Genomic DNA, 13,574 nt, shown 5'->3' with positions numbered 1-13,574 from the left:
GGCTCCCGTAACCCGGTGGCCTTCTCTCCTCGTCCACAAACTCGCCCCTTATCTGCCTCCAGCAGCCCCGTCGTCCATGCCATGTGCCCCCCCCTAAAAATTTCTTGGGGTTGCCTCTCGCCTGTCCGACGACGACACTGTTGGCGCCGTACCTCCTCTCTCGCCAAGGCTTTAACCTTTGCCCATGGTCCTCTGCCCTCGAACATGTCCTCCCAGGACCACCATTGGCCCACCTGGGCCATCGCCAACTTCTCCATCTCCTTACCCGCCGTTAGCTCCGAAACACGCTGCTTGGTCCAGTATTGGTGGGATCTTCTGTCACGATCATCGAAAGGATTGGACCAATGCGCAGCGTGGAATGCGAACATACTTTATTATTATATTCACCACACGAACAAAACAACAAAATGATACGTGAAGTCCTTGGTAACAAAACACAAACCATACACGGAACAAGATCCCACAATACACTGTGCCAAACAGGCTGCCTAAGTATGGTTCCCAATCAGAGACAACAAGCAACAGCTGATTCTCATTGCCTCTAATTGAGAACCACCCCGGCCAACATAGATACACATGAACTAGATCCTAACATAGAAACACAAACACATAGAATCTACACACCCTGGCTCAACATATAAGAGTCCCAGAGCCAGGGCGTGACACAGTGTTCTGATGTATTGACATGTTGTCTGTGTGTCCCCTGGTTCCCTACAGTGTTCTGATGTATTGACATGTTGTCTGTGTGTCCCCTGGGTCCCTACAGTGTTCTGATGTATTGACATGTTGTCTGTGTGTCCCCTGGTTCCCTACAGTGTTCTGATGTATTGACATGTTGTCTGTGTGTCCCCTGGTTCCCTACAGTGCAGGTGTCTTCCTGGTTTCCAGCTGAAGCGGGATGGGAAGACATGTGTGGATATAGATGAGTGTACCACATCCTACCCCTGTACCCAGCGCTGTATCAATACACACGGATCCTTCCACTGTCTCTGTGTGGAGGGCTTCCAGCTACGACCTGAAGATCCTACTATCTGCAAGTCCACCTCTGGTAAGACCAACAGCGGGGACTACTTGGACTTAAGGTCCAATAAGAAAGGCTCATTTTCGTTTTATTTTAAAATGTCTTCCATTGCGTGCCCCAGGGAACATGGCCCAGCTGTAAGTGGTTCAATTCCTAAACTGGCCCTCATACCATCATGGCCACCTAATCATCCCCAGCTTCCAAATGGCTCATTCATCCCCCCTCCTCTCCCCTGTAACTATTCCCCAGGTCGTTTCTGTAAATGAGAATGTGTTCTCAGTCAACTTACCTGGTAAAACAAAATATATACATTTAAAAAATGTATTTCTTTGTGACAAGTTCAACTGTACACAGAGCCCCTTTCCCCGATCTGTCTGTCTCTCTACAGATGAGGAGCCGTTCCTGATCTTTGCTAACCGGTACTACCTGAGGAAGCTGGACCTGGATGGTACCAACTACACCCTGATAAAACAGGTGAGACAACAAGCACTGTGTGGGAACAATGAGCTAAATGTTAAACATGTGTCAGTTTTTAGGATTTTCCATAATCAGTGATAGTGATAACGGATGTATCGTGGCGTGTGAATGTGTATGCGTTCGAGTGTTGTGTGTTTGCGTGCATGTGCGTGTATTCGAGGGTGTATGCTTGGCGGAGTGGAGGGGACTATGATTTTTGTTTCCATGACTATGTGCCCAGACATTATATACATCCAAAGCATGATTTTTGGAATCTTTGGATCCTTTGCAAATGAAATATAATTTGAGTTCAAAATGTATGCATGTGTAATGTAATTTATGAATCCAAATAACCTATTTAAAATGTATGTGTGTGGGTACCAGGGCCTGAACAACGCAGTGGCACTGGACTTCCACTATGCAGAGCAGATGATCTACTGGACAGACGTGACCACTCAGGGCTCCATGATACGACGTATGAACATCAATGGCAGTAACATAGAGGTCAGTATGGCAGTTTTCCAGTCTGTGACTCTCTCATTTGAGTCTAAGGACAGCTGGACAGCTGGCTAGTCCTTGACTCTGATTAGACCATTGATCTGTTAGTGATTCTGATTGGTCAGTTGACCTGTTTGTGACTCTCTGGTTGGACAACTGACCTGTTGAATTTGACATTTCCCAAGACTGTGATTCTCATTAGACAGTAGGCTAGTTTATTTCTCTCTTATTGGACAGTTGGCCTTTCTGTGGCTCTGATTGGACAGTTGGCCAGTCTATGACTCTCTAGTTGGTCAGTTAGCCAGTATCTGACGCTCTGATTGGCTCTTGTCCAGGTGCTGCACCGTACCTCCCTCAGTAACCCAGATGGATTGGCTGTAGACTGGGTGGGAGGGAATCTTTACTGGTGTGATAAGGGGCGGGACACCATCGAGGTGTCCAAGCTCAACGGAACCTTCCGGTTGGTCCTGGTGAACACCGGTCTGAGGGAACCACGCGCTGTGGCTTTGGACGTACGCAATGGGTAAGAGGCACAGCCCAGAATATAATACAGTACAGGAGGCTACACTATAAACTTCTGCATGGTCTGAGACTGGCGCTTTGTCACATACTCAGGCCTCCTCTGTATGGATTGATAGTGAAATATAATGGTATGTCATTATTAAGGACAGAAATTCTTCCTGACGACATGTCCACATTTAGACTACAACTAGTACCCAGAGTTTAGGCTACAACTAGTACCCAGAGTTTAGGCTACAACTAGTACCCAGAGTTTAGGCTACAACTAGTACCCAGAGTTTAGGCTACAACTAGTACCCAGAGTTTAGGCTACAACTAGTACCCATAGTTTAGGCTACAACTAGTACCCAGAGTTTTTCCTGGTAAGGCCCTAAGTCCTATCCGGCTCAAAGGACCATGACTACAAGATGGTGCTCTTTTACACTAATAATGATACTGATGTAATGGTGTAATAATGTGATTCTGATGTAATGGTGTAATAATGTGATGCTGATGTAATGGTGTAATAATGTGATGCTGATGTAATGGTGTGATAATGTGATGTTGATGTAATGGTGTAATAATGTGATCCTGATGTAATGGTGTAATAATGTGATCCTGATGTAATGGTGTAATAATTTGATCCTGATGTAATGGTGTAATAATGTGATGCTGAAGTAATGGTGTAATAATGTGATCCTGATGTAATGGTGTAATAATGTGATGCTGATGTAATGGTGTAATAATGTGATGCTGATGTAATGGTGTAATAATGTGATCCTGATGTAATGGTGTCATAATGTGATCCTGATGTAATGGTGTAATAATGTGATGCTGATGTAATGGTGTAATAATGTGATGTTGATGTAATGGTGTAATAATGTGATGTTGATGTAATGGTGTAATAATGTGATGCTGATGTAATGGTATAATAATGTGATGCTGATGTAATGGTGTAATAATGTGATCCTGATGTAATGGTGTAATAATGTGATTCTGATTTAATGGTGTAATAATGTGATCCTGATGTAATGGTGTAATAATGTGATGCTGATGTAATGGTGTAATAATGTGATGCTGATGTAATGGTGTAATAATGTGATCCTGATGTAATGGTGTAATAATGTGATGCTGATGTAATGGTGTAATAATGTGATCCTGATGTAATGGTGTAATAATGTGATTATGATGTAATGGTGTAATAATGTGATGCTGATGTAATGGTGTAATAATGTGATCCTGATGTAATGGTGTAATAATGTGATTCTGATGTAATGGTGTAATAATGTGATGTTGATGTAAAGGTGTAATTATGTGATGCTGATGTAATGGTGTAATAATGTGATGCTGATGTAATGGTGTAATAATGTGATCCTGATGTAATGGTGTAATAATGTGATCCTGATGTAATGGTGTAATAATGTAATCCTGATGTAATGGTGTAATAATGTGATCCTGATGTAATGGTGTAATAATGTGATGCTGATGTAATGGTGTAATAATGTGATCCTGATGTAATGGTGTAATAATGTGATCCTGGTGTAATGGTGTAATAATGTGATCCTGATGTAATGGTGTAATAATGTGATCCTGATGTAATGGTGTAATAATGTGATCCTGATGTAATGGTGTAATAATGTGATCCTGATGTAATGGTGTAATAATGTGATCCTGATGTAATGGTGTAATAATGTGATCCTGATGTAATGGTGTAATAATGTGATCCTGATGTAATGGTGTAATAATGTGATCCTGATGTAATGGTGTAATAATGTGATGCTGATGTAATGGTGTAATAATGTCATCCTGATGTAATGGTGTAATAATGTGATCCTGATGTAATGGTGTAATAATGTGATCCTGATGTAATGGTGTAATAATGTGATGCTGATGTAATGGTGTAATAATGTGATGCTGATGTAATGGTGTAATAATGTGATGCTCTCCCCTGTCCTGTTCATCAGGTACCTGTATTGGTCAGACTGGGGGGACAACCCCCACATAGGGCGGATCGGGATGGACGGCTCCAACAGAAGTGTGATCGTAGAGGATAAGATCACCTGGCCAAACGGCCTCACGCTGGACTTAATCAATGACCGCATCTACTGGGCCGACGCCAGAGAGGACTACATTGAGTTCGCCAGCCTGGACGGGACCAACAGACACACGGGTAATGTATATTGTCATAGACACACACAGTCATTCATGTAATAGGAGAAATGACTACATTCAATTTGCCATCATGGAACATCAAACCGCTGTCACATAATTGGTTATGTAATTATGTAAAAAAAACACACACACAGCATGATGCCACAGACCAGGTCACAGTGGTGCTGGAGATAGCCCTGCCACAGTACACAGGCCCAATGGACAGAGAGAGAGAAGGAAGACTGTTGTTCTGTCAGACTACTGATGAGGCTGTCACATGGATGACGTCTGAATATCCCAAACCTTGTTACCAGACTTAGAACAATACATCATTATTGTCAGCCAATCAGCCATGCAGAAGAATGCAGGGATGCAGAGGAAGTTCCTGATTATAATTTCTCACATTCACAAACCACAGTTTGACACTAGAGCATGTTGCACACAAAGCTTGCTTTCAGATGATTTATCTCCTCGCCCATATCTTGGTCATCATGGAGGTTTCATAGTAGAGTTGGGATCCAGATTTCAATGTGTAAGCTGCATGTGTGTTCTGTGGGACTTGCCCTGACCTGGCTGACTATGGTTCCCATTGCCTGAAGCAAGCTCATGGGTGGAATGTTATTAGTATGTTTCATAATTTCATAATTGATAAACATTTATTTTTTTTCACCGCTGAAAATCCGGCTTATCTATGTCAAACGGTTTTGTTATATTTCAGTCTTCTGTGATGTATATAAAGTGTAATATTGGGATGCAAACTCAAAATTCAATACATTTCAACTCTATATCTGACATGGTACAGGTGTCTTCTTTTTTTAAAGCCCATAACCATGTGTGTGAGGTGTATAGTTTTCTTTCAAAGTAGATTTTTTAAAGACTTCCAAGAAACACTCTGTGTGAACCTGATTTAGCCCACTGCAGTAAAAGGTTAACAGTTGAGCCTGGCCCATGTTAGCGCTCTGGTGCAGTGGTGCTAGCCCACCTGTGGGCCATTCATTTTAACCTAGGCACATGTAACGGTTGGTGTGAGGTGTGACCCAGGTGCGGTGCAGAATAGACAGTAAACAACAATGAAACAGGGAGAACACTTCTCAAGTACCTGTACATACGTCTCGCGATCAGACACTGATTAGTACTGTTTGGCATCGAGAAACTAGCAGAGAAAACAGAGCAAGGGAACACAGGAGAGTAAGGGCATACATACACAGGTCAACAGGTAGACACAGGTGACACCAATAGGATAATGATTAGTCCAGACTGTGAGTGAGGAGGTGCCTAAGGTTGTCGGAGGATGACACCTAGTGGGTCGCTCCGGAACTGCGACCCCCTCCTGTAACAGGCACACACACACACTAATGGGGCCAGTGTGTTTGCTAAGGGAGACTCAGGCTGTTTGAATTGAAATAAGGGAGGGAGCTGGTCAAAGGCCACTCCATGTAGATCCAACCAACATCTCCTCTCAGCTCCAGTATCATGGCAGAAATTCCCTCAGGATTTGTCCAGGTGGCAGGAGTCTCGTATTGTATTTGTACCACAACACTGATTAGAATATCAATTTACCAATGATGAGATGCCACCATCCTAATGCCACGAGTGATGTTTTAATCCAGGATATTGCATGTGTGTGTCTGTGTTGTAGCTGTAGCCTACAGTGCTTTTACATCAGGGGACAGTCAGGCAGCTAATGGGGTTTTTCCATAACCCAGAGATAGTAATGATGCTACATACCCCAGAGATAGTAATGATGCTACATAACCCAGATATAAAGAGTGTTGCTACATAACCCAGAGATAAAGTAGTGATGCTACATAACCCAGAGATAAAGTAGTGATGCTACATAACCCAGAGATAGTAATGATGCTACATAACCCAGAGATAGTAATGATGCTACATAACCCAGTGATAAAGTAGTGATGCTACATAACCCAGAGATAGTAATGATGCTACATAACCCAGAGATAAAGTAATGATGCTACATAACCCAGAGATAAAGTAGTGATGCTACATAATCCAGAGATAGTATTGATGCTACAGAACCCAGAGATAAAGTAGTGACGCTACATAACCCAGAGATAAAGTAGTGATGCTACATAACCCAGAGATAGTAATGATGCTACATAACCCAGAGATAGTAATGATGCTACATAACCCAGTGATAAAGTAGTGATGCTACATAACCCAGAGATAGTAATGATGCTACATAACCCAGAGATAAAGTAGTGATGCTACATAACCCAGAGATAAAGTAGTGACGCTACATAACCCAGGCTGTTTGAATTGAAATAAGGGAGGGAGCTGGTCAAAGGCCACTCCATGTAGATCCAACCAACATCTCCTCTCAGCTCCAGTATCATAGCAGAAATTCCCTCAGGACTTGTCCAGGTGGCAGGAGTCTCATATTGTATTTGTACCACAACACTGATTAGAATATCAATTTACCAATGATGAGATGCCACCATCCTAATGCCACAAGTGATGTTTTAATCCAGGATGTGGCATGTGTGTGTCTGTGTTGTAGCTGTAGCCTACAGTGCTTTTACATCAGGGGACAGTCAGGCAGCTAATGGGGTTTTTCCATAACAGTATGTCTCAGACACATGGAGCAAACAGAATGAGTGTGATGAAGAGGAACATTGTTAACATAGACAGGAACACTTACAGTCATGAGTCTAAAAGTCATTAGTGTTGTAAGACCCAATGAAGCGTGGCGCTTATTGCTTAACCCAGAGATAATGGTGATGCTACATAACCCAGAGATACTGTAGTAATGATGCTACATAACCCAGATATAAAGTAGTGATGCTACCTAACCCAGAGATAAAGTAGTGATGCTACAAAACCCAGAGATAATGTAGTGATGCTACATAACCCAGAGATAATGTAGTGATGCTACATAACCCAGAGATAAAGTAGTGATGCAACATACATTACATTACATTTTAGTCATTTAGCAGACGCTCTTATCCAGAGCGACTTACAGGAGCAATTAGGGTTAAGTGCCTTGCTCAAGGGCACATTTACGTCATTTAGCAGACGCTCTAGTCCAGAGCGACTCACAAATTGATGCATTCACCCTATAGCCAGTGGGATAACCACTTTACAATTTTTTTTTTGGGGGGTAGAAGGATTACTTTATCCTATCCCAGGTATTCCTTAAAGAGGTGGGGTTTCAAATGTCTCCGGAAGGTGGTGAGCGACTCCGCTGTGTGTGTGGGGGGGGTAGAAGGATTGCTTTATCCTATCCCAGGTATTCCTTAAAGAGGTGGGGTTTCAAATGTCTCCGGAAGGTGGTGAGTGACTCCGCTGTCCTGGCGTCGTGAGGGAGCTTGTTCCACCATTGGGGTGCCAGAGCAGCGAACAGTTTTGACTGGGCTGAGCGGGAACTATGCTTCCGCAGAGGAAGGGAGCCAGCAGGCCAGAGGTGGATGAACGCAATGCCCTCGTTTGGGTGTAGGGACTGATCAGAGCCCGAAGGTACAGAGGTGCCGTTCCCCTCGCTGCTCCAAAGGCAAGCACCATGGTCTTGTAACGGATGCAAGCTTCAACTGGAAGCCAGTGGAGTGTGCGGAGGAGGGGGGGGTGACGGAGAGAACTTGGGAAGGTTGAACACCAGACGGGCTGCGGCATTCTGGATGAGTTGTAGGGGTTTAATGGCACATGCAGGGAGGCCAGCCAACAGCGAGTTGCAGTAATCCAGACGGGAGATGACAAGTGCCTGGATTAGGACCTGTGCCGCTTCCTGTGTAAGGCAGGGTCGTACTCTCCGAATGTTGTAGAGCATGAACCTGCAGGAGCGGGTCACCGCCTTGATGTTAGCGGAGAACGACAGGGTGTTGTCCAGGGTCACGCCAAGGCTCTTCGCACTCTGGGAGGAGGACACAACGGAGTTGTCAACCGTGATGGCGAGATCATGGAACGGGCAGTCCTTCCCCGGGAGGAAGAGCAGCTCCGTCTTGCCAGGGTTCAGCTTGAGGTGGTGATCCGTCATCCATACTGATATGTCTGCCAGACATGCAGAGATGCGATTCGCCACCTGGTTATCAGAAGGGGGAAAGGAGAAGATTAGTTGTGTATCGTCAGCGTAGCAATGATAGGAGAGGCCGTGTGAGGATATGACAGAGCCAAGTGACTTGGTGTATAGGGAGAAAAGGAGAGGGCCTAGAACTGAGCCCTGGGGGACACCAGTGGTGAGAGCACGTGGTGCGGAGACAGCTTCTCGCCACGCCACTTGGTAGGAGCGACCGGTCAGGTAGGACGCAATCCAGGGAGTGAGCCGCGCCGGAGATGCCCAGCTCGGAGAGGGTGGAGAGGAGGATCTGATGGTTCACAGTATCAAAGGCAGCAGACAGGTCTAGAAGGACAAGAGCAGAGGAGAGAGAGTTAGCTTTAGCAGTGCGGAGAGCCTCCGTGACACAGAGAAGAGCAGTCTCAGTTGAATGACCAGTCCTGAAACCTGATTGGTTTGGATCAAGAAGGTCATTCTGAGAGAGATAGCAAGAGAGTTGGCTAAAGACGGCACGCTCAATAGTTTTGGAAAGAAAAGAAAGAAGGGATACTGGTCTGTAGTTGTTGACATCAGTGGGGTCGAGTGTTGGTTTTTTGAGAAGGGGAGCAACTCTCGCTCTCTTGAAGACGGAAGGGACATGGCCAGCGGTCAAGGATGAGTTGATCAGCGAGGTGAGGTAGGGGAGAAGGTCACCGGAGATGGTCTGGAGAAGAGAGGAGGGGATGGGGTCAAGCGGGCAGGTTGTTGGGCGGCCTGCAGTCACAAGTCGCAGGATTTTATCTGGAGAGAGAGGGAGAAAGAAGTCAAAGCATAGGGTAGGGCAGTGTGAGCAGGACCAGCAGTGTCATTAGACTTAACAAACGAGGATCGGATGTCGTCAACCTTCTTTTTCAAAGTGGTTGACGAAGTCATCCACGAGAGAGAGGAGGGGGGGGATTCAGGAGGGAGGAAAATGTGGCAAAGAGCTTCCTAGGGTTAGAGGCAGATGCTTGGAATTTAGAGTGGTAGAAGGTGGCCTTAGCAGCAGAAACAGATGAAGAAAATGTAGAGAGGAGGGAGGAAAAGATGCCAGGTCGGCAGGGAGTTTAGTTTTCTTCCATTTCCGCTCCGCTGCCCGGAGCTCTGTTCTGTGAGCTCGCAATGAGTCATCAAGCCACGGAGCTGGAGGGGAGGACCGAGCCGGCCGGGAGGATAGGGGACACAGAGAGTCAAAGGATGCAGAAAGGGAGGAGAGGAGGGTTGAGGAGGCAGAATCAGGAGATTGGAGGGAGAAGGATTGAGCAGAGGGAAGAGATGATAGGATGGAAGAGGAGAGAGTAGTGGGAGAGAGAGAGCGAAGGTTGCGGCGGCGCATTACCATCTGTGTAGGGGCAGAGTGAGTAGTGTGGGAGGAGAGCGAGAGAGAAAAAGGAAACAAAGTAGTGGTCGGAGACATGGAGGGAGTTGCAGTGAGATTAGTAGAGGAGCAGCATCTAGTGAAGATGAGGTCAAGCGTATTGCCTGCCTTGTGAGTAGGGGGGACGGTGAGAGGGTGAGGTCAAAAGAGGAGAGGAGTGGAAAGAAGGAGGCAGAGAGAAATGAGTCAAATGTGGACATAGGGAGGTTGAAATCCCCCAAAACTGTGAGGGGTGAGCCATCCTCAGGAAAGGAACTTATCAAGGCGTCAAGCTCATTGATGAACTCTCCAAGGGAACCTGGAGGGCGATAGATGACAAGGATATTAAGCTTAAATGGGCTAGTGACTGTGACAGCATGGAATTCAAATGAGGAGATAGACAGATGGGTTAGGGGAAAAATTGAGAATGTCCACTTGGGAGAGATGAGGATTCCTGTACCACCACCCCTCTGACCAGATGCTCTCGGGGTATGCGAGAACACATGGTCAGACGAGGAGAGAGCAGTAGGAGTAGCAGTGTTTTCAGTGGTAATCCATGTTTCCGTCAGCGCCAGGAAGTCGAGGGACTGGAGGTTGGCATAGGCTGGGATGAAGTCAGCTTTGTTGGCAGCAGAACGGCAGTTCCAGAGGCTGCCTGAGACCTGGAACTCCAGGTGTGGGGTGCGTGCAGGGACCACCAGGTTAGAGAGGCAGCAGCCACGCGGTGTGGTGCGTTTGTGTAGCCTGTGCAGAGAGGAGAGAACAGGGATAGGCAGAGGCATAGTTGACAGGCTGTAGCAAATGGCTACAAAAATGCAGAGGAGATCGGAATGAAATGAGCTAAGCATCTGGGAGAGGAGAGAGCAGGGCCTCCCTCACCAAAAACTTCTACCTCAGAAACTAAAATTGTTTCACTGAACCACCCGAACAAAAACTCTCCCAACTTCCACCTTTAGAAATCAGAATTGTTGTGAACCACAGCTGTTCAATGTTTAAAGGAATAGACTCAACCCACTTTATTCAGCTAGCTAACTATGACACCATAGCTAACTAGCATGCTAGCATCCAATAACAATAACACACAGTTTAGCACCAACACTTGGTCACAACAAACCACCAATAGTGTGTTAACTAGCTAACTAGCATGCTAGCATCCAGTAACACACAGTTTAGCACCAACACTTGGTCACAACAAACCACCAATAGTGTGTTAACACACTAAACAGATCATTCGTGTCTGTGTCAAGTTCCTTTCATGACGCAGCAATGATTAAACGTTGGCTAGCTAGGACAAGTATATTGTATTTAGCAATATATATATATTTAGCAATATATTTACATACCCCATAGATAGTAATGATGCTACATAACCCAGTGATAAAGTAATGATGCTACATAACCCAGTGATAAAGTAGTGATGCTACAAAACCCAGAGATAGTAATGATGCTACATAACCCATAGATAGTAATGATGCTACATACCCCAGAGATAGTAATGATGCCACATAACCCAGATATAAAGAAGCGATGCTACATAACCCAGAGATAAAGTAATGATGCTACAAAACCCAGAGATAAAGTAGTGATGCTACATAACCCAGAGATAAAGTAGTGATGCTACATAACCCAGAGATAGTAATGATGCTACATAACCCAGAGATAAAGTAGTGATGCTACATAACCCAGAGATAGTAATGATGCTACATAACCCAGATATAAAGTAGTGATGCTACATAACCCAGAGATAAAGTAGTGATGCTACAAAACCCAGAGATAAAGTAGTGATGCTACATAACCCAGAGATAAGGTAGTGATGCTACATAACCCAGAGATAGTAATGATGCTACATAACCCAGAGATAAAGTTGTGACGCTACATAACCCAGAGATAGTAATGATGCTACATAACCCAGAGATAAAGTAGTGACGCTACATAACCCAGAGATAGTAATGATGCTACATAACCCAGAGATAAAGTTGTGATGCTACACAACCCAGAGATAAAGTTGTGAGGTACTGTCATGCTGTCATGAATGGCTAATGCTCCAGATCCAGTTTTCCTTGTGTTGGTCATTGGGCATTGTGTGACTATGAATGATTTGACTAACAACATTGTGATGTAATTATGGCCCCCAGAGTTATGAGCTGACTGGCCAGGTCACGTGGTGGCCAGGTAAAACACAGTGTAATATGATTCTAATTGCCTCACTCCTCTATGACTGTGTGTGTTTGTGTCCACAGTGCTTACCCAGGACATCCCCCACATCTTTGCCATGACTCTGTTTGAGGAGTACATCTACTGGACCGACTGGGAGACCAAGTCCATCAACAGGTGTCACAAGACCCTGGGCGTCAACAAGACCACCCTGATCACTACCCTCCACCGGCCCATGGACATCCACATCTACCACCCTTACCGCCAGCCTGAGGGTAAGAAATACGAATGTACAACACACACACACACTTACACATAGACACAGACGCACATACTCACACACAAACACACTCAAGCACGCACACACATACACACACACGTGGTTGTTCCAGTTGAAACAGTCTCCCTCTCCCCTCTATGGTTCCAGTGTTTAACCATCCGTGCCAAACAGACAACGGCGGATGTAGTAACCTGTGTCTGCTGAGCCCTGGAGGGGGCTACAAGTGTGCCTGTCCCACCAACTTCTACCTGGCCAACGATGGTCTCACCTGCATGTCCAACTGCACTGCCAGCCAGGTGAGGGACTGTGTAATGATATGGCCATTGGGGGGCCAGACAGCTAGGGGGCGACACAGCCTTTTGTGGAATAGGGGTATGCTTTGTGATTGGTCAATTAAGCATCATTATCACGGCAGTACATACAGTGTGTCATCAGCTTGAGTTCACCCTCTTTCTCTCTCTCCTCCTCTCTCCTCTCTCCTCTCTCCTCTCTCCTCTCCTCTCTCCTCCTCTCTCCTCTCCTCTCTCCTTCTCTCTCCTCTCCTCCTCTTCTCTCTCCTCTCTCTCCTCTCTCCTCTCTCCTCCTCTCTCCTCTCTCATCTCCTCTCTCCTCCTCTCTCCTCTCCTCCACTCCTCTCTCCTCTCCTCCTCTCCTCTCTCCTCCTCTCTCCTCCTCTCTCCTCTCTCCTCTCTCCTCCTCTCTCCTCTCCTCTCTCCTCCTCTCCTCGTCCAGTTTGTGTGTAAAAACGACAAGTGCATCCCATTCTGGTGGAAGTGTGACACGGAGGACGACTGTGGGGATCGCTCGGACGAGCCTGCAGAATGCCGTGAGTGTGCCACTTTTTCATCCAAAGCGACTTATAGTACAGTGTCTGTATACATTTCTAGTGTGTGTATGTGGTCCCTGTGGGAATTGAACCCATGACCTTTGCAAAGCCAGTGCTACGTACTTGAGTGGTGAATGGTGGGTTAATGAGGAGTATGTGGATGCATAGCAAAGTCTCATGGATGTTTCTACGGGGCTCTGAGGTTGAGAGGAGGGAGTAAGAGAGGAAGAGGGTTGGTGAAACTGCTATGGGCCTGTTTCAGACTTTGAAACAACCTCTGACTGTGTCTCTGTCTGTGACATCCATTGT

At 45.7% G+C, this 13,574-nt stretch overlaps 1 protein-coding gene across 4 annotated transcripts in view; it reads left to right on the top strand.

The window, feature by feature from the left end:
* LOC121537905 (low-density lipoprotein receptor-related protein 1-like) overlaps window positions 1-13,574 on the top strand; it is a 211,359-nt gene that overhangs the window by 171,257 nt on the left and 26,528 nt on the right. For all 4 annotated transcript variants that reach the window (XM_045207075.1, XM_045207073.1, XM_045207074.1 and 1 more), the window contains exons 57-64: window positions 865-1,048; window positions 1,410-1,495; window positions 1,862-1,981; window positions 2,311-2,498; window positions 4,438-4,643; window positions 12,246-12,434; window positions 12,587-12,735; window positions 13,172-13,265. In XM_045207075.1, the coding sequence (XP_045063010.1) occupies window positions 865-1,048; window positions 1,410-1,495; window positions 1,862-1,981; window positions 2,311-2,498; window positions 4,438-4,643; window positions 12,246-12,434; window positions 12,587-12,735; window positions 13,172-13,265 (1,216 nt within the window). The remainder of the gene's footprint in view (window positions 1-864; window positions 1,049-1,409; window positions 1,496-1,861; window positions 1,982-2,310; window positions 2,499-4,437; window positions 4,644-12,245; window positions 12,435-12,586; window positions 12,736-13,171; window positions 13,266-13,574) is intronic.

This window comes from Coregonus clupeaformis, chromosome 24 (genome assembly GCF_020615455.1).
Source record: "Coregonus clupeaformis isolate EN_2021a chromosome 24, ASM2061545v1, whole genome shotgun sequence".
Lineage (NCBI taxonomy): Eukaryota > Metazoa > Chordata > Actinopteri > Salmoniformes > Salmonidae > Coregonus > Coregonus clupeaformis.
The sequence above is the reverse complement of the archived record's forward strand: the minus strand, read 5'-3'. Positions and strand labels throughout refer to the sequence as shown.